We start from the raw sequence: 20,927 nt of genomic DNA on the forward strand, positions 1-20,927 counted from the left end.
GCAAACATGATAACAAAGTAATGGCTCGCCTCCCCCTATGGCTATTAATCTCTGCAACATAGCCTGTCTCATAATGGCGGATCCCGATTAAAAACTGTGTCACTGGAGAGCCTTTTATTTAGGGTTGGCGGCGTTTTCATGGGGTGGTTGGGAAAATCCAGAGGTCTGTGGATCCTCTGGTGCGGTTCAACAGACCTATTGCGTTCAAGGTGTTCTAATGTCCCTGATCTCCCACCTCAGTGTCATTCCAGAATTCTTTCTGATGCCCGTTACGTGACCTCCAAAATTAACCTGGTGGATCTAGCAGGCTCAGAGAGGCTGGCAAAGACCAAAGTAAGTCCGTTGGGAGAACTTGTTATTGCCTGCAGCCGGTAAGTTAGCTAACTTCGTTTTAAGTGATCAAGAAGCTAGCTTTCCTTTTACACTAACAGAAAAAGAAATCCCCGTGACAATGTCTGCCTTAAGTGTCTGTCTCTGTGTGATTGCGTTGAGGGGATGCTAATTTTGTTGTCATTGATTGATTGATTTGATTTATTACGGCCATTGGCCCATATCTAAAACAATACATCAAAACTTATCCATAAACAAACAATTTAAACAGTTCCAAGTTAAAACACCCATATAAAACCAATTTTACTTCAGTTAAGTAAACACTATATACAATAAGCTCCCTCTATGTCAACCGCAATTCAAATCCCTCGGATTTTGGGGGGTATGCGTCTTAGTTCTGGCACTTATTGATGGTTCTTAAGTTTGGCTAAGCTGTCAGAGTCATACAGTGATCCATTTCTCCTCTTATGAAATAAGACATTAATCAGGTATCTAGCGACTGCAAGGGATCTACTTGAGTCTTCGTCGTTTAATAAGTATATTATTTGGGCTTCCTGAGGTCTGTCAGCAATTCTCGATAAATATGGGGCCAGAAACTTGGACCGGGAAGCCGAATGTAATGGACAACAGAAGATTATATGATATAACGATTCTATATCACTTTGCAGCTGGTACCGAACTGGGAGGGGTAGCTAATGCCGCAGAAGACACAATCAGAATTCAAAATGGCCTTAACGGATTGGAGAACTGGGCCCAAACTAACAGAATGAATTTTAATAGGGACAGACGTAAGATTCTGCACCTAGGCAGGAAGAACCAGACGCACAAATATAAGACGGGGGACACCTGGCTTACTAGCAGTACATGTGAAAAGAATCTTGGGATCTTGGTGGACCACAAGCTTAACAGTGTGATGCAGCAGCAAAAAAGGCTAATGTTATTCTAGGCTGCATCAACAGAAGCATAGTATCTAGATCAAGAGAAGTAATGGTACCACTCTATTCCACCTTGGTCATACCACACATGGAATACTGTGTCCAATTTTGGGGAATCTCAATTTAAGAAGGATGTTGACAAGCTGGAAGGTGTGCAGAGGAGGGCAACTAAGATAATCAAGGGTCTGGAAACCAAGCCTGATGAGGAATGGTTGAAGGAGCTGGGTATGTTTAGCCTGGAGAAGAGGAGGCTGAGAGGAGATACTGCAATCGTCTTCAAATATCTCAAGGAAATGTGCTTTTAATGTGTGGGTTGTACACAGCCTAACTTACTCTTGCATTTTAATTCTGTTTTAAATTTGTTGTTGTTGCTTAGTAATCGTGTGGTTGTGTGTCTACTCTGTTTTAACTGTGTTAGCCACCTAGGGTGGTTTATACAGAAAGGCGAGATCAAATAATTCAAATGAAACGTAAACCGCACTTTCTAAGGTGTCCTCTTGCTTCCCCTTTTTAACAGTCGGAGGGGTTTGGACTGAAGGAAGCAACTTACATCAACAGGTCTCTGTCATACCTGGAACAAGTTATTATTGCGTTGGCCGACCGCAACCGGGAACACGTTCCTTTCCGCCAGAGCAAGCTCACCTACACCCTGAAGGATTCATTGGGTAAGGACTTGGGTTGGTGGTACTGGCTGGAGTGTTGGGTTTGGGCGAACCCGGGTTCAAGTCCCTGCTCATGTCTAACCTGGCCTTGACAGGGCTGTTATGACACTACGCTGTCACTCTGAGCTTAGTTTAACATCACCTGGTTTCTAAAATGTAGTTCCTTCTGTTCCCCCTTTCTGTTAAACAGCTCCTAAAGTGGCCAACAAGGAAAAAATTGCCATTAAAATCTATAATTTATTTGCAAGGTTCCCATTCAAAAGAAAATAATCTCTCTCCTCCCACCTTGCAGTTTCAAAAGTTAAACATTTAACAGTAGCAGGTAGCATTTTAGAGCAAGGTTTCCCAAATTTGGGTCTTGAGCTGTTTTTTTGGACTACAATTCCCATCATCCCTGACCACTGGTCCTGCTAGCTAGGGATGATGGGAGTTGTAGTCAGTGCTTTTTTTCTGGAGGTACGCAGGGGTACGCATACCCCTAAACATTTTGTGAATCTTTGAACTTTTGTCCATCTGCTGTATTTATTTTCCCCGATTTGAACTATAAAATGGTGATTTTCTTGAGTCAAAATGAGAGTACCCCCTAAACATTTTTTTAAAGGAAAAAAGCACTGGTTGTAGTCCAAAAACAGCTAGGGACCCAAGTTTGGGAACCCTGTGTGACTGTGACTGTGACTGTTTCTGTTGAATGTATATCTCTGTTAAAGGTAAAGGGACCCCTGACCATTAGGTCTAGTCGTGGCCGACTCTGGGATTGCAGCGCTCATCTCGCTTTAGAGGCCAAGGGAGCCAGTGTACAGCTTCCAGGTCATGTGGCCAGCATGACTAAGCCGCTTCTGGTGAACCAGAGCAGCGCACAGAAACGCCATTTACCTTCCCGCTGGAGCGGTACTTATTTATCTATTTGCACTTTGACGTGCTTTCAAACTGCTAGGTTGGCAGGAGTAGGGACCGAGCAACGGGAGCTCACCCGTCGCAGGGATTCGAACCCCCGACCTTCTGATTAGCAAGTCCTAGGTTCTGTGATTTAACCCACAGCGCCACCTGCGTCCCCATGTCTCTGTTAAGAGTGTACAAATCTGGCCTCACTTTTGGCTCTGGCCCTGTCCACTGTTGAAAATCAGCCTGGGGGCCATCAGAGCAAAGACCCTGCCTTTAATAATCACTAGACCTCAGATCGCAGGGATACAGAGCAGGGCCTGTATCTGAGCAGGTTTATAGGGAATTATGTGGTTCTTGAAAGGCCAGGGTCCTCTTTCAACAAGCCATTTAAGTGGAGATTTTTATGCATTTATGCAGATGAATCCCTTGAATCCCTTTTACTTGCTTTAGCCTTGGTTTTGTTGGTTCTAGATAGCACTTTTTTTTAATGGATATTGTTTTTATATTATAAATAGCATGTGCTGCTTAAAGTTCTTTAAAATATCAAAGGGCTCAGAAATGCCCTTAAGCAAATAAATAAAGCCCTAAACAACCTTGATCCAGTATACCTGAAGGAGCGTCTCCACCCCCATCGTTCTGCCCGGACACTGAGGTCCAGCGCCTAGGGCCTTCTGGCGGTTCCCTCACTGCGAGAAGTCAGGTTACAGGGAATCAGGCAGAGGGCCTTCTCGGTGGTGGCTCCTGTCCTGTGGAACTCCCTCCCACCAGATGTCAAAGAGAACAACAACTACCTGGCTTTTAGAAGACATCTGAAGGCAGCCCTCTTTAGGGAAGCTTTTAATGTTTTACAAACTACAGTGGCACCTCAGGTTACATACACTTCAGGTTACAGACTCCACTAACACAGAAATATTACCTCTGGTTAAGAACTTTGCTTCAGGATGAGAACAGAAATTGTGCTCCGGCGGCGCGGCAGCAGCAGGAGGCCCCATTGGCTAAAGTGGTGCTTCAGGTTAAGAACAGTTCAGGTTAAGAATGGACCTCCAGAACAAATTAAGTACTTAACCCGAGGAACCACTGTATTTTAATCTGTTGTTGGAAGCCTCCCAGAGTGGCTGGGGAAACCCAGCCAGATGGGCGAGGTATAAATAAATAAATAATAATAAATAAATAAATATTATTATTATTATTATTATTATTATTATTATTATTATTATTATTATTATTATTATTATTATTAAAGTCCCAACTATCCCACCCACCCACATGCCTTGGGTACTGAACATGGATATGAAGAAGATCTGCAGAAGGGACATGGAAAAGAGTTAAGAGCCTCGGACAGAAGATCACCAGCTTGATGGACTATATGGAATTGATAGAAAGGACTGACAGAATCCGAAACCAGGGAGAAGAGACGGTGGATGAAGATTGGAAGAAAGTTTAAAAATTTATTTAGAGAAATATTGTAAAATTAATGAGTGTTAGAAAAATGTTGGAATGAAATTACATGCCTTTAGTAGAAATGTTATAAGGAGTTAAGTATAAACAAGTTTTAAGGTTTTTTATGGTAAGATAAGGTTAAAATAAATTAAGACAATTAAATGACAGAAAACAGTCAAAAATGGAAAGGATTTGCTGTAATAATTAATAACTAGAATACAAAAAAGGGAGGTGTGAGGAGGTCGATGAAACAAGTTAATGAAAGAAAAAGATATGGAAAAATTGGAGGCGTTTTTAATTGTTTTTGTTTTGATGTATTGTGTTATTTTTTATATATATGTATGGTAATGTATTGATTTGTATTGTTTACTTTTTTCTTCTCTCTTTTTTCTTATTTCTTTCTGTAATCTTAAACTTTTAATAATTTTTTTTTTTTAAAAAAAGGGAACTGAACATGGGTCCTGCTCCTTAGCTTTCTCCCAGAATCCTCTGGGGTACGCAGAAGATCCTTGGCAGATGGATGCCATCGAATAAATGGTGCCCTTCAAGTAGAATCCGAGAATCAGTTTCCAGCCTTCATTTCCTTTGTGTCTCTCCTAGGTGGGAATTGCAACACGGTTCTCGTGGCCAACATCTGCAGTGAAGCCATCCACATTGTGGAGACGGTAAGCCCCCCGGCGGGGACTCGAGGGGCTGAAATGTGGGTGGAAGTGAAGTGACCGTTCCAGGTGTTTAGGGCACATGCACCCAAGTGCAAAACTGGGATTGTTTGAAGGCAGGGAGAGCCAATGTAGCAGCCTCCATATGGACTACAGCTCCCTATCATCCCTGGCCTTTGGTGGTGCTGGTTGGATTTGATGGCAGCTGGAGTCTGGAGATTGCTGGAGAGCATCACATTGGCTACCCTTGGTTTAAGGCCTGCTTTGTATGGGCATCAGAATGAGAGTGGACTGTTCCACTTCTAGCCCAACTGCAGTGGGTTCCACTTTGGGGCATGTGCAGAGTGCCCATTAGGGTATACACTCTGCAACCTGAATTCTCCTGTATGTGATTGAACCCCAATCATACAACACTGGTCCTGAAAGACCTACATTGCCTCCCTGTATGTTTCGCTTCAGGTTGAGTGTTTTCAGGTTACGCTCCGCGGTGACCCAGAAGTAACGGAAGGGGTTACTTCCGGGTTTTGCTGCTCATGCACGCGCAGATGCTCAAAATGACGTCACGCGCATGCGCAGAAGCGGCAAACCACAACCTGCGCACGCGCAGACGCGGGTTGCGTTCTGCTCTTGGTGCGAACAGAGATCCGGAATGGAGGGCCTTCTCGGAAGGGGCGCCCACCCTGTGGAACACCCTCCCTTCAGATGTGAAGGAAATAAGTAGCTATCCTATCTTTAAAAGACATCTGAAGGCAGCCCTGTTCAGGGAAGTTTTTAACATTTAACGCTGTATTGTTTTTAATACTTGATTGGGAGCCGCCCAGAGTGGCTGGGGAAACTCAGCCAGATGGGCGGGGTAAAAATAATTAATCATCATCATCATCATCATCATCATCCAGAGGTACCACTGTACTCTCATTTTGACTCAAGAAAATCACCATTTTGTAGATCATATTGGGGAAATACAGTAAATAGACAAAAGTAAAAAGATTCAAAAAATGTTTAGGAGTATGCACACCCCTGCATCCCCCCAGAAAAAAAGCACTGAGCACACCTAACTTAACATCTTTTCTGTCCTTTTTTCTCTGCATAAACCCTTATACATTAATATGCCAGTCCATTTCCAAGCCCCTTAAAAAGCAAGGGTAGGGAACTGGATCAGTCTCCTTAGCCCGCTTTGACAGGTGGGCAAGGATTCCGCCCTGCCCTCCGGCGCTGGAACCTTGTGGTGATGGGCAGATAAGAAATCAAAATAATTATCGTTACATTTCTTATTTGGCATTCAGATAGGCTCTCGGGCACGGTTTTCTTGACTCCAGGACAATTGCTAAGTGACATTCATTTCCCTTCAGCTGTCCACGCTGCGTTTTGCTACCAGAATGAAATGGGTGACTACTGAGCCAATTGTGAACGAAAAAATCAACCCAGAGGTAGGTGCCGCCCTGTGTGGGCAATTCCGCAGGCTGGCTGGCTGGGAAGAGAGGTTTGGTCAGTGGATGAGTGGTTAGTAGGACGCAGGTGGCGCTGTGGTCTAAACCACTGAGCCTCTTTGGCTTGCCGATCATAAGGTCGGTGGTTCGAATCCCTGCGACGGGGTGAGCTCCCGTTGCTCGGTCCCAGCTCCTGCCAACTTAGCAGTTCGAAAGCACGTCAAAGTGCAAGTAGATAAATAGGTACCACTGCAGGGGTGATGAAGGAAGGACTGGAAACTGAAACGCAGCTCTGGATCTTTCTACTTCTCTCTCTCTTTCCCGCTTCACTCTCACCTTTCATTCTCTCCCTTTGCTTAGCGAATGGTGAAAATTCTGGAAAAAGAAGTCCTTTACCTGAAGGAGGAGCTGGCCATGCACAACAGCTTGGTGAGAAACAGCCTCTGGGGACGCAGTTAGGCTTTGAAAATGACCACCTGTCAAGGATTCTTTAGCTGTGATTCCTGCATTTCTGGGGGTTGGACTAGATGACCCTTCAGTCCCTTCCAGCTGTATGATTCTGTGATCACCCAACCCAGATTGGGCCAGCTACCGATAAAGGGATGGTGAGGAAACTTTAATACACAGCGTGGGGTGGGCAGCTGGACTGTGCTTCTCTCCCTTCTCCCCATAAACGGTTCTTAGCCACTTTTCTCCCGGCCCTGGGGAGTGAGGGAGAATTTGATTCACATTTATCTCAGTTTATTGTTTATCTCAGTGAAGACCTTACCTAGAAAATCAATACAACCCAGATGGTTAAGAAAGCCCAACAGAGACTCCCATCTCAAGTATTGTGAAAGAATGATGTCAATCAACATTTGATGATCTCCTTCTACCTGTCCACAATAGAAAGTGTCCTTTCATACTGCATCACGGTGTGGGACGCTGGTTTGACATCAACTGATAGGAAGTGCCTACAGAGGGTGGTGAATACAGCACAAGATATTATGGGCTGTCCCGTGAATCCGTTGGATGACATTGCCGTTGCCTCAGGAGAGTGCGGAAAATTCTCAGGGATGATTATTCACACCCTGGCCGGCACTTTCTTGATCTCCTGCCCTCGGGCAGAAGATATAGAAGCAGGATTAGTCACACCAACAGGGTAAAGAACGGCTTCTATCCGTGGGCTGTTAGGCTGCTGAATGAAAAGATAACAACAGGGCAACTGACTTTCGGGTTTGGTGGGTGTGCGTCAGTAAACAAGGGGAATTAAGACCAAGAGAGCCGAGTGGGGGGTGCTCGTCTAATCTCACTGCATACAAGTTGTACAAGTGACAATAAGGTATTTCAATTTCAATTCAATTTCAAGGCAAATCTGCCAAATCCAAAACAATATACGAAGCAAAGCAGAACTGTCCTTTGAAATTCAGATTTCTCCGAATTTTGCACTGCAGTTGTCCAGCCATAGAAACAAGCAACACGCACACATCATAATGGCCAGCCTTTTGCAACAAGGCTGGTTGGTATAGTGCAATGACTAAGAGACTGAGATATGACTCAGGAAGACCCCTCATCTGCCACAACCTGGTGATATCACTCAGCTATTTAAGGAAGATGCTGTATATAAGGTCAGACCAATTCAATTTCTGGTCCTACCTGGAGATGACAGGGATTGAACCTGTGACCTTCTTTGTGCAAACAGTTGCTCCAGCTTTTACCATACATTGCTGTTGTAAATTTTGCAGCAAGCTAAACCACAGAGCCTAGGACTTGCCGATCAGAAGATCGGCGGTTCGAATCCCCGCAACAGGGTGAGCTCCCGTTGCTCGGTCCCTGCTCCTGCCAACCTAGCAGTTCGAAAGCACATCAAAGTGCAAGTAGATAAATAGGTACCGCTCTGGTGGGAAGGTAAACGGCGTTTCCTTGCACTGCTCTGGTTCGCCAGAAGCGGCTTAGTCATGCTGGCCACATGACCCGGAAGCTGTACGCCGGCTCCCTCGGCCAATAAAGCGAAAGGAGCGCAACAACCCCAGAGTCGGTCACGACTGGACCTAATGGTTAGGGTTCCCTTTACCTTTACCTAATGTTTTGCATGCTCTAAACTGCCATAAATGCTAATAGTATTCCAGCTGTCTTCTCCATGGTGTGTAGATGGTCCCACCTTTAGGCAAGCAGTTGAAGGTTGTACAGTTCTCTGTTGGGGAGTGAGGAAGCTGGCTGTGGTCCTCACTGCCTAATGACATTCTGGGCACCACAATTTAAGAAGGAGATTGAGATGCTAGAACAGGTGCAGAGACGGCCAACCAAAATGATTAAGGGTCTGGAAACCAAGCCTTAGGATGAATGGTTGAGGGAGCTGGGCATGTTTAGCCCGGAAAAGAGCAGACTGGGTGGAGATATAATAGCCATCTTCAAATATCTCAAGGGCTGTGCCATGGAAGATGGAGCAGACTTGTTTTCTCCTGCTCTGGAGGGTAGGACTCCAAGCAATGGATTCAAGTTACAAGATGAAATTCCAATGAAGCATCAGAAAGGACTTTCTGGCAGTGAGAGCTGTTAGACCAGGGTTAGGCAACCTAAGCCCTATGGCCACAAGCAGCCCAGGAAGGTCATTTCACCAGCCCACAAGCCGCCCCCGAATCAAGCCGCCCACTCGGCGAGTCCCCACACGCTGCGCTAAATCAGCGCAGCGCATGATGGACTATGCAGAATTGGATAAATTAACAGGAAGGATTCGAAACCTGCAGGACCAGAGATTCTTAGAAGACTGGAGTAAATATCTGAACTATTTGAAAAGCAATTGTAATGAACAGATTACGCTAGTAGGCCTGCAAGAAGTTCTGTAAGGAAGACTATCTGAAATATTGCAATTACAGATAGGTAGCCGTGTTGGTCTGCCATAGTCAAAACAAAAAAAATTCCTTCCAGTAGCACCTTAAAGACCAACTAAGTTAGTTCTTGGTATGAGCTTTTCGTGTGTATCTGAAGAAGTGTGCATGCACACGAAAGCTCATACCAAGAACTAACTTAGTTGGTCTTTAAGGTGCTACTGAAAGGATTTTTTGTTTTGTTTTGAAATATTGCAAGAAAGACTATGAGGAGAATTATTAGTTAATGATAATCAAGAGTAATAGAGAAATTAAGAAATGCAGAATAAGTGATAAAGAACAGAAAATCATCAGAGGTGACGACGGAAGTCTAAAATATTGTATAAGATAAGAAGCTATGTTATATGATTGTTGGAAAGGATATTTAAAAAAAACCTAATAAAAAAGTATATATAGATAAAAAATCAGCGCAGCGCGGGAACTCACTTCCACGGTGCTGGAAATTGCGTCTGCACATGCTCAGACTCTGAAAATCGTGTCTGTGCAGCCGCCGGAAATTGCAGCCGCACGCGCAATCTGGCCCATGGAGGTATCTCTGCTGGAGTGAACCGGCCCAGGCGAGGTAAACCTTGCCAGCCCCTGTGTTAGACAGAGGAACCAACTCCCTCAGGAGGTTGTGGACTCTCCTTCCTTGGAGATTTTAAAGCAGAGGTTGGATGGCCATCTGTCATGGATGCTCTAGCTGAGATCCCTGCATTGGGTTGGACTAGAGCATCGGTTCTCAACCCGTGGGTCCCCAGATGTTGTTGGACTACAACTCCCATCACCCCTAGCTAGCAAGGCCCAGAGCTCAGGGATGATGGGAGTTGTAGTCCAACAACATCTGGGGACCCACAGGTTGAGAAAGGCTGAGCCAGAGGATCTTTGGAGGACCTTCCAACTCTACGATTCTATGAAGCATTGGATGGAAAGTGATCTAGGCACGGCCAGGAGAACTTCTAGCATTATGGAGAACAGGGATGGGCCTGCCTCTCTCCGGTCACTTAACTGCTGACCTTCTGTTCTCTTACGCTTGCAGCTCAACCGCCCTCCGGTGTCTTACGAGCCCCTGAATGAAATCCAAGTGGCAGAGATCAGCTCTCAAGTCCGCCGTTACCTCGATGGAACCATAGATGAGTTAGATGTAGGTACAGTCATACCTGACGTTACGTTTGCTTCAGGTTGCGTGTTTTCAGGTTGCGACCCACGGCAACCCAGAAGTACCGGAAAGGGTTACTTCTGGGTTTCGTCGCTCGCACATGCGCAGACATGCAAAATGATGTCACGCGCACGTGCAGAAGCAGCGAATCGCGACCCTCGCATGCGCAGACGTGGGTTGCATTCTGCTCATGTCGTTGGCACAGCGATTCTTCAAACAGCTCTTTATTCACAGGCCAGAACAGAACTGAACTGAAGGGCTCAGTCAGCCTGCTTATATAGAGCTCCAGTACCTTGTTACTGTAACAACTTTCTAAAACTATCCAATCACTGAACGTCACTTTCGATCCTTCATTTGCATAACTATCTACAGTATCCCCCTGCTGGCCCAGGGTGAGAACTTCAGTACATAACACATGTTGTGAACGGGCCTCCGGAACGGATCCCGTTCGCAACCAGAGGTACCACTGTAGTTGTCATCTTGCAGATCCAGGGGGTGTCTTCAGAGATGGGTTGGGCAAATCATAGTTTCTTGCTCATTCGGAAGCAGTGGGGCCCAAGGCAGGGCCATACGGATGAAGGGGAGATAAACACAGTCTGGCTGCGGGATCAGGCCAAAGGCCCCTCATCTAACATCCTATTCTCATAGCAGCCAACCAGGTCCCTCAGCAGGAAGCTAATTTGACCCTCTCATTCATGGGTAGGCAAACTAAGGCCCGGGGGCTGGATCCAGCCCAATCACCTTCTAAATCCGACCCGCGGACGGTCTGGGAATCTGTGTTTTTACATGAGCAGAATGTGTCCTCTTATTTGAAATGCATCTCTGGGTTATTTGTGGCGCATAGGAATTCGTTCATTTCCCCCTCCAAAATATAGTCCGGCCCCCCACAAGGTCTGAGGGACAGTGGACTGCTTAAAAAGTTTGCTGACCCCCACTCTCATTTTACCGTGAAACATTTGATAACGTTGGCCAGGGCTGCCTGCCTCATTATGTCATTCCCTCTGCTTTGCCAGATTTTGAGCATCAGACAAATCCACGAAATATTCAACCAGTTCAAAATGATTTTGGGGTAAGTGCTTTGGCTTGCCTGTGCTTACATTCCGCTGACACCCGCGCTTAGAAACCCTTCGCGGGCGTTCGTAATTCTCACTCACAACGTCCACCTACTATCAAAGTCCCGGCTGAGGACGTTGGGACCGGGGGCAAGATGGTGGGGTGGGAGCAGGAACGAGAGTCCAGAAGCCAGGGGTCCTAGGGTCAGGAAGCAAGGAGTCACGAAGTCAAGGGTCCGAGGGTCAAGAAGCAAGGAGTCACGAAGTCAAGGGTCCGAGTGTCGAGAATCAAGGAGTCACAAAGTCAAGGGTCCGAGGGTCGAGAAGCAAGGAGTCACAAAGTCAAGGGTCCGAGGGTCGAGAAGCAAGGAGTCACAAAGTCAAGGGTCCGAGAATCGAGAAGCAAGGAGTCACAAAGTCAAGGGTCTGAGAGTCGAGAGTCAATGAGCCAAGGTCCAAGGATCAGGAAGCAAGGAGCCAAACACAGCAAGGCTGGAAACGTGTTGCTATGGCAAAGAGCCGAAGGGAAATGCTGACCTTATATCCCTTCCCAGCTCTTGCCACCAGGTGCTGTGAGTTACCAATCAGCCTTGCCTCTCCAGAACAAACTTAGGAAGGCCCCAGTCCTGCGAAGCCCTACTGGTCACAGGGACCGGCTCCTGCACACACTCCGGACACAGTGGAGCAGGGGTAGCGGGTGCAGGAGGTGGCGGCAACAACAGCTCAGCCCAATGGTATGGGTGCGTGTTTCTCTTTTTTAGCCAGCAAGAGCAGGAAGTGGAAGCCAGGCTGCGGAATAAATACACGCTGATAGACAAAAACGACTACGCAACCCTGTCTGCAGTTCAAAAGGTTGGTGTTTGTGCACTAGCACACGTGTGTGTGAGAGAGGGAGGGAGGGAGGGAGAAGGAGACTGTGATCATTGGGCTGGAACCCAGAGCCAGGTTCAACATTTGCGTTTTAATTCTTCTATATTTGGTCCCGCTTCAAGGCCCACCCCCCGGAAAACTTATGGCCCCCTGCAATGAGAGGCATTGCAGCCTGGCAACATTTTGCAGACCACACATTCCAGATGGCTCTGTTGGTCCACATCAGAAAAACACGGTTCAATAATAATAATAATAATAATAATAATAATAATAATAATAATAATAATAATTTATTTATACCCCGCCCACCTCCCTGCACTTCCCTAGCCACTCTGGCGGCTTCCAATCAAGTGTTAAAAACTTCCCTGAACAGGGCTGCCTTCAGATGTCTTTTAAAGAGAAGATAGCTGCTTATTTCCTTCACATCTGAAGGGAGGGCGTTCCATAGGGCGGGTGCCACTACCGAGAAGGCCCTCTGTCTGCTTCCCTGTAACCTCACTTCTCGCAAAGAGGCCAGAAGGCCCTCGGCGCTGGACCTCAGTGTCCGGGCTCAATGATGGGGTGAAGATGCTCCTTCAGGTGTACTGGGCCAAGGCCATTTAGGGCTTTAAAGGTCAGCACCAGCACTTTGAATTGTGCTCGGAAATTGTACTGGGGGCCAGTGTAGATCTTTCAAGTCTGGTGTTATGTGGTCTTGGTGGCCACTCCCAGTCACCAGTCTAGCTGCATTCTGGATTAGTTGCAGTTTCCGCGTCACCTTCAAAGGTAGCCCCACATAGAGCACATTGCAATTGTCCAAGCGGGAGATAACCAGAGCATGCACCACTCTGGCGAGACAGTCTGCGGGAGGTAGGGTCTCAGCCTGCGTACCAGGTGGAGCTGGTAGACAGTGTTTCTGTGTCCCAGCCAATTTCCACTCCTAACCTGCCTCCCAAATTTAAACCCATGCAATCCAATTCGACTGAATAATCCTGGTATCCTAAAAACAGAGGCGGCAATTGCTTCTGAATGCCCATTGCTAGAAACTGCAGGAGACAGTGGGCCCTAATGCTCGGATCCTGCTCGCAAACATCCCATAATAAGCACCTCTCTTCTCATGTTCTGATGTCCTCAGAGTTTGGCTTGTGTGTATGTAAGTTGCTGGGGAGGCGGCACGTTTCCCAGTGAGTGGAATCCCAGCTGCAGATTCCAGGGGCAGAGATTTGAAACCGCTTAACAGCCCCTCCGATCTCCACTGTCGCCAGGCAGGGCTGGTTGATGCCGAAGGCCACCTGGTTGGGGAAGTTGACGGGCAAGGATTTGGCATCGGAGTCGCTCCTTTCTCATCCAAGCCCGGCGGGAAGAAAACGAAAGCAAAGAGAGGCAAGGAGCAAGTCAGGTTGGTCCCCTTCTGTTCCCACAGTCACGCGTCTTCAGGTCGGATTTCTTACGCTCCCGTGGGCCATGGCAAATGCGGACCCCTGAGCATTGCTTCTCTGCCTGCTGTGGGGGGTGGCAGGGTGGGGGGTTGGCAGCTGGGTTGTGGACCCTCCTGTGGCCAAGAGGCAGGAGCCAGGGTGGGCAACACCAGGGCTTCCCTGTGCCCCCTCACTGCAGACTAATAATAATAATATTTTATTTATACCCTGCCCATTTATTTATACCCCACTAAAATACAATACAGTTGTACACTTGAAACATTCTCTCATACCATCCTCTTGTGGGACAGTGTTTAAGACCAGGTCCAAGCCATGCTGTAGGTAAAAAGCAGTACAGTCGTACCTCGGGTTAAGTACTTAATTCATTCCAGAGGTCCATTCTTAACCTGAAACTGTTCTTAACCTGAAGCACCACTTTAGCTAATGGGGCCTCCTGCTGCCGCCGCGCTGCCAGACCACGATTTCTGTTCTCATCCTGAAGCAATGTTCTTAACCCGAGGTACTATTTCTGGGTTAGCAGAGTCTGTAACCTGAAGCGTACATAACCCGAGGTACCACTGTAACCTATTATATATTAAAAGCTTCCCTGAACAGGGCTGCCTTCAGAAGTCTTCTGAAAGTCTGGTTGTTGTTTTTCTCTTTGACATCTGGTGGGAGGGCGTTCCACAGGGAGGGCGCCACCACCGAGAAGGCCCTCTGCCTGGTTCCCTGTAACTTGGCTTCTTGCAGGGAGGGGATTGCCAGAAGGCCCTTGGAGCTGGACCTCAATGTCCGGGCAGAACGATGGAGGTGGCACCGCACACACGCTCCACGCGGCTCGTGAAAGGGAGCACTGAGCAGAGCCTGGGATGCACACAGGCTCTGCTCAGCGCTCCCTTTAAAGAATTTTTTTCTCTTGCTTTCCCCATCTAAAAACTACGTGCATCTTATGGTCAGGTGCATCTTATGGAGTGAAAAATACGGTAACACGCCCCCTTTCAGAGGCACCAAAGGCTCCCAGAGGACTGGAAAGCTCTTGCAGGACTTTTGATCTCTTCACACCGGTCTTCCCCTTGGCCAGCTTTGGGTGCTGGTCCTCAAAGCTGCATCCTCAAGTGCCCCAAACTAGAGCTGAGCACCTCCCAGTTTCGCAGAGGAAGGGTCAGGTCACGGCCTCAGTGGAGCTCAAGCTCAGCCCTGGATCCGGCCATAAAACGTTGCCCTCTTCTTCTTTCCCAGTCCCACTCTGAAGAAGGAAGGCTTGGCAAGTCCTCTTTCTGGGAAGGACCTGGAGACCCTTTCCCCGTCCCGCAGCCAGGTAGGGGCAGCCACTAAGGACCCGGAGGCAAGGGAGGGCTTGATCCGCGAGCAGGACGCCGTCAGCTTCGAGACCCATCGCTCTGACTCTGCGCCAAGAGAGGAGCCCAGCACGAGGCCCAGGTTGGTTCTTTGCCTCTTAGGAAGGTCATGAGCCCTGTCTGTAGCCGACTAGGGTGCTGTTCCAAAAACTGATGGTGGGGATAACCACCATCTCTGCCCCTGTGCACACACACCGTTTTTATAGTTCAAATTCACTCAAAGCCAGATCAAGGGGAGTAATAGTACTGCTCTAGTCTGCCTCGGTCAGACCCCACCTGCTGTCCTGTGTCCAGTACTGGGCACTCCAGTTTCAGAAATCTCAGGGCGCCACAATTTGAGGAGGATATTGACAAGGTGGGACGTGTGCAGAGGAGGACGACCAAGATGATCAGGGGTCTGGAAACCAAGCCTTATGAGGAACGGTTGAAGGAGTTGGGTATGTTAGCCTGGAAAAGAGGAGACTGAGAGGAGATAGGAGAGCCATCTTCAAATAACTTAAGGCAGCGATGGCCAAACTTGGCCCTCCAGATGTTTTGGGACTACAGTTCCAATCATCCCTGACCACTGGCCCTGTTAGCTAGGGATGATGGGAGTTGTAGTCCCAAAACAGCTGGAGGGCCAAGTTTGCCCATCACTGTCTTAAGGGATGTCACATGGAAGAGGGAGCGAGCTTGTTTTCTCCTGCTGTGGAGGGTAGGACTCGAACCAATGGCTTCAAGTTCCAATGAAGGAGATTCTGACTCAACACCAGCAAGAACTTTCTCATACTAAGAGCAGTTCAATAGTGGGACCGATTTTCTCAGGAGGTTGTGGACTCTGCTTCATTGGAGGTTTTTAAACAGAGGTTGGATGGCCATCTGTCATTGATGCTTTAGCTGATTCCTGCATTTTAGGGGGTTGGACAAGATGATAATAATAATAATTTATTATTTATACCCCGCTCCTCTGGCTGGGTTTCTCCAGCCACTCTGGGCAGCTTCCAACAGAATATTAAAATACAATAAGCTATTAAACATTAAAAGCTTCCCTAAACAGGGCTGCCTTCAAATGTCTTCTAAAAGTCTGGTAGTTGTTTTTCTCTTTGACATCTGCTGGGAGGGCGTTCCACAGAGCAGGTGCCACCACTGAGAAGGCCCTCTGCCTGGTTCCCTGTAGTGTTGCTTCTCGCAGGGAGGGAACCACCAGAAGGCCCTTGGAGCTGGACCTCAGTGTCCAGGCAGAACGATGGGAGTGGAGACACTCCTTCAGTTATTCTGGGCCGATGCCATTTAGGGCTTTAAAGGTCAGCACCAACACTTTGAATTGTGCTCGGAAACATACTGGGAGCCAATGTAGGTCTTTCAGGACCGGTGTTATATGGTCCCGGCGGCCGCTCCCAGTCTCCAGTCTAGGTGCTGCATTCTGGATTAGTTGTAGTTTCTGGGTCACCTTCAAAGGTAGCCCCACGTAGAGCGCATTACAGTAGTCTAAGCAGCAGATAACCAGAGCATGCACCACTCTGGCGAGACAGTCTGCAGGCAGGTAGGCAAGGTCTCAGCCTGCGTACCAGATGGAGATGGTAAACAGCTGCCCTGGACACAGAATTGACCTGCACCTCCATGGACAGCTGTGAGTCTAGAATGACTCCCAGGCTGCGCACCTGGTCCTTCAGGGGCACAGTTACCCCATTCAGGACCAGGGAATCCTCCACACCTGCCCACCTCCTGTCCCTCAAAAACAGTACTTCTGTCTTGTCAGGATTCAACCTCAAATCCATCCTCCAACCGCCTCTAGACACTCACACAGGACCTTCACCGCCTTCACTGGTTCTGATTTGAAAGAGAGGTAGAGCTGGGTATCATCCACAGGTGTGGAGGACTCCCCACAGAATGTCCCAAATGGTCAACACACACAAACATACACACATACCACCTCTGGCTTGTAATGGCTGGGTTTTTTCTTTAATTGTCCTTCTCTTCTTTGAAAACAGTTCCCCACCTGCAAAGACAGCAGCCTTTGAGGAGTTCAAGAACGAGCGCGGCAGCGAAATCAACCGGATATTCAAGGAGAACAAAGCCATCCTGAATGACCGCAAGGGCAAAATGAACGAGGTCGCCCAGAGAATCAACGTGCTCAAAACGGAGATGGACAACATCAAGCAGGCACTGGACGCCCAGAAAGCTGAACGCGATCAGCAGGGTGAGCAGGGCCTGGGCTGCGTCAGAGAATCTTACGAGTTGGAAGGGACCCGAGGGTCATCTAGTCCAACCCCGAGAGCGGGAGAGACTCATGTTAATGTTGGGGCGGGGAGAGGTGCCCGTGCCATGCCTGCCAACTAGGGAGGGGAAAGGAATTCGATTTGGTTTGCGTTTAAACGAGAACCTACCTAAGTCACACTTTCAGAAGCAGTTTGAGAACCGGAGTTCTCCAAAATTCCTTTCTCCAGATTCTGCAATGCAGTCCTCCCACCAAGTTACAAATTCAGGGGGAAACGACATCCCAAGATGTATTATATTAAGGGCAATCACTTGAAGAAATGTGATTGTCGAAACTGCACACCACAATGTGTTCATTAGGAGAAATCGCCCCTAACACAGTGAATTTTTACGTGGATTTTTTTCAAAATCACAAGTTGTTGCGGAAATGGGGAGATGAGAGACTCATTTCCAAGTATGTACTTTAGCTTCCAGGGATGCAGGTGGCGCTGTGGGTTAAACCACAGAGCCTAGGACCTGCCAACCCGCGGCGGGGTGAGATCCCGTTGCTCGGTCCCTGCTCCTGCCAGCCTAGCAGTTTGAAAGCAGGCCAGTGCAAGTAGATAAATAGGTACCACTCCGGCGGAAGGTAAATGGCGTTTCCGTGCACTGCTCTGGTTCGCCAGAAGCGGCTTAGTCCTTCTGGACACATGACCCGGAAGCTGTACGCCGGCTCCCTCGGCCAATAAAGCGAGATGAGCGCCACAACCCCAGAGTTGGCCACGACTGGACCTAATGGTCAGGGGTCCCTTTTCCTTTTAATTTAGCTTCAGGTGCCCTTGAACCTCCTCCCTCACCCTGTCTTGGTGTGGCAGATAAAAATGCAGTTTTATATGCCTCTGGCCAGCCCAACAGGAAGAGGCGTCTTTGCCACCTTTATGTATCTTTTGTTCAGTGTTCAGAATTCATTCCAAAGTGCATTTTTCAGCCCTCCTTTCTTTCTAGCTGAGCACACCTGGGAATGACCTTTTCACATTTTAGCCTTTTCCCTCTGTGTGGAAGCGTTTTTGCTGGTCACCCTGACCTGAGTCTTCCTCCTTTTCATTCTCTATTTCCTTCTCCACCTCCTAGCTCTGGAGAAAGGTAAGGCAGAACAACCGGTCCCTTTCCCTGATGCATCCTCCCATAAACACAAAGATATTTGGAATGAGTTTACACAGAATATATGAGGTTATTGAGAATTACCATATTTTGCGCCCCATAGGACGCTCCGCCCCATAAGACGCACCTAGTTTTTTTTTGGGGGGGGGGGAAATAAAAAAAAATTATTTCCCCCCCAGGTGTGGGGCTGGCGCGGGGGAAGCCCGAGCTTCCCCCGACCCAAGCCCCCAGAACAGGCTGCTGCCTGCAAGCCGTGCTTCGGGATGCAGGCTGCCGCCCCAAGCCTCGCACGCCCGGTGGGACCTCCCGCCGGGCGCGGGAGGCTTGCAGACACCTTTCCGAAGCATGGGGCGTCCTCCGGAGGGTGCCCCGTGCTTCTGGATGCAGGCTGCCGCCCCAAGCCTCGCGCGCCTGGTGGGACCTCCCGCCGGGCGCAGGAGGCTTGCAGACACCTTCCCGAAGCATGGGGCGTCCTCCGGAGGGCGCCCCGTGCTTCGGGATGCAGGCTGCCGCCCCAAGCCTCGCGAGCCCAGCGGGACCTCCCGCCGGGCGCCGGAGGCTTGCGGACACCTTCCCGAAGCACGGGGCGTCCTCTGGAGGGCGCCCCATGCTCCAGGCTGCAGGCTGCTGCCCGCAAGCCTTGCGAGCCCACGGGAACTCCCCCGGGCTCGCAAGGCTTGCGGATACCTTCCTGAAGCCTGCATTTGCCCTATAGGACGCACACACATTTCCCCTTCATTTTTGGTGGGGGAAAAGTGCGTCCTATAGGGCGAAAAATACGGTATGTGTGTGTTAGGACAGTAAGAAAAGGAAACCGTAGCTTGGATGCCCAAATTGTTACATAGCGAGACATCTGTGTATTACTATGTGGTAATATAACAGTATTCCCCCTCCCCCATTCTCACTTTCTTTTTTCTCATTCTTATCTTTGTATGAATGAAATTACTCAAATAAAATGTTAATCAAAAAGAAAAACCATCTGTTTTTATCTTTTTTAAAAAATTCATTTTTATTAAGTTTTCCACTTTAACAATCCAATCAAATCACATCAAATATTCCAAATTATACATGTACATATCAAATAATCCAAATATTCTGCCAAATGATAATTTTTTTATGGGGCTTGCCATCCTTCAAGTTTGGAGGGTTCTGATCATCTCATATCTCTATTGCTTTTCATAGTCATTTCTGATGCTTCCTCTAATTCTTCCTGTTGTTAACCTTCCTTCTTTCACGGCCTCTGAGTTGTTCCCACAAGCGAGTTGAAACAAGCAATGATGTATTCCTGTGTGGATTTTATGTCTATGATTCCCTCCATAAGTTTGCAGCATCTCCTCACACGCTGGTGTTTCTGCCAAATCAATCCAAAGGTCTTCTCGCTGCTGGCAGCCGCCATCTTCACTCAGTTTGTTTTTATCACCCATCTCCTTTAGAGCAGGCGAGTGGGTGGTGAGGAGAGAGGCCACTGGCGAAGTTTATACTGGTTTCCAGTTTCACCAGCATTGATGAAACTGGCAGGGCTTTCCCCAGACTCCCCGCTTTCACTGAAGAGCAGGTGGAGGACAGTAAAAGAAATGGAGTCGGCACAGGCAGAACTAATGAAGGACATCATATATGCTGCCTGACTGCCACCAACCACATCATGCTGGGATTGTACCCAAGTCATTGTGGGCCAGCCTCTCAGGTAGACCCATGTGCCCCCCTTGTTGTTTTTTAAAAAAATGTATTTAATCATTTTTTCAACACAAACAGCGACCACAAAAAACACATACAACGAAAACCACAATAACACTAATAACACAATTTAACAGTTCAGATTTGAGTACTGATATACCTATAACTACACCTTTTTAACAATATTTCCCAACCTCTCCTCCCCCTCCTCCCCACCACTTTCCGCCTTATCTCATAATCCTTCCAGATTTCTTCATATTTCATAGAATCATAGAGTTGGAAGAGACCACAAGGGCCATCGAGTCCAACCCCCTGCCAAGCAGGAAACACCATCAGAGCACTCCTGACATATGGTTGTCAAGCCTCTGCTTAAAGACCTTCAAAGAAGGAGACTCCACCACACTCCTTGGCAGCAAATTCCACTGTCGAACAGCTCTCACTGTCAGGAAGTTCTTCCTAATGTTTAGGTGGAATCTTCTTTCTTGTAGTTTGGATCCATTGCTCCGTGACCGCTTCTCTGGAGCAGCAGAAAACAACCTTTCTCCCTCCTCTATATGACATCCTTTTATATATTTGAACATATTTATCCATTCTTAATTTGCGTCAATATGCAATTTGTTCGTATGTAATTAGTCTGTCCATATTATCAACCCATGTGCTCAATGGGATCTTTCTGCGGCTCTTCCAATTCATCAGAACAAGTTTTTTTGCTTCTAATATGGCACGGTACATCCATTTTTTTTGACCCCTTGTAATCTCCCACGTTTCCGGTATATAATTTAGAATTAAATTCAAATCCCCTGAATAACATTTTTTTTTTAAATTACTCTTGCTATACCGTATTTTTCGCACCATAGGACGCACTTTTTCCCTCATAAAAAGCAAGGGAAAATGTGTGTG

General features: G+C 47.7%; 1 protein-coding gene across 1 annotated transcript in view; it reads left to right on the forward strand.

Moving 5' to 3' along the window:
- KIF9 (kinesin family member 9) overlaps positions 1-20,927 on the forward strand; it is a 40,045-nt gene that overhangs the window by 8,426 nt on the left and 10,692 nt on the right. Inside the window, exons 7-17 of the mRNA XM_077936666.1 lie at positions 241-333; positions 1,783-1,930; positions 4,850-4,914; positions 6,258-6,335; positions 6,696-6,764; positions 10,221-10,325; positions 11,354-11,409; positions 12,154-12,244; positions 13,507-13,640; positions 14,899-15,099; positions 16,988-17,196. Coding sequence (XP_077792792.1) covers positions 241-333; positions 1,783-1,930; positions 4,850-4,914; positions 6,258-6,335; positions 6,696-6,764; positions 10,221-10,325; positions 11,354-11,409; positions 12,154-12,244; positions 13,507-13,640; positions 14,899-15,099; positions 16,988-17,196 — 1,249 coding nt within the window. The remainder of the gene's footprint in view (positions 1-240; positions 334-1,782; positions 1,931-4,849; positions 4,915-6,257; positions 6,336-6,695; positions 6,765-10,220; positions 10,326-11,353; positions 11,410-12,153; positions 12,245-13,506; positions 13,641-14,898; positions 15,100-16,987; positions 17,197-20,927) is intronic.

The sequence above is a fragment of the Podarcis muralis genome, chromosome 12 (genome assembly GCF_964188315.1).
Source record: "Podarcis muralis chromosome 12, rPodMur119.hap1.1, whole genome shotgun sequence".
Taxonomy (NCBI): Eukaryota; Metazoa; Chordata; class Lepidosauria; order Squamata; family Lacertidae; genus Podarcis; species Podarcis muralis.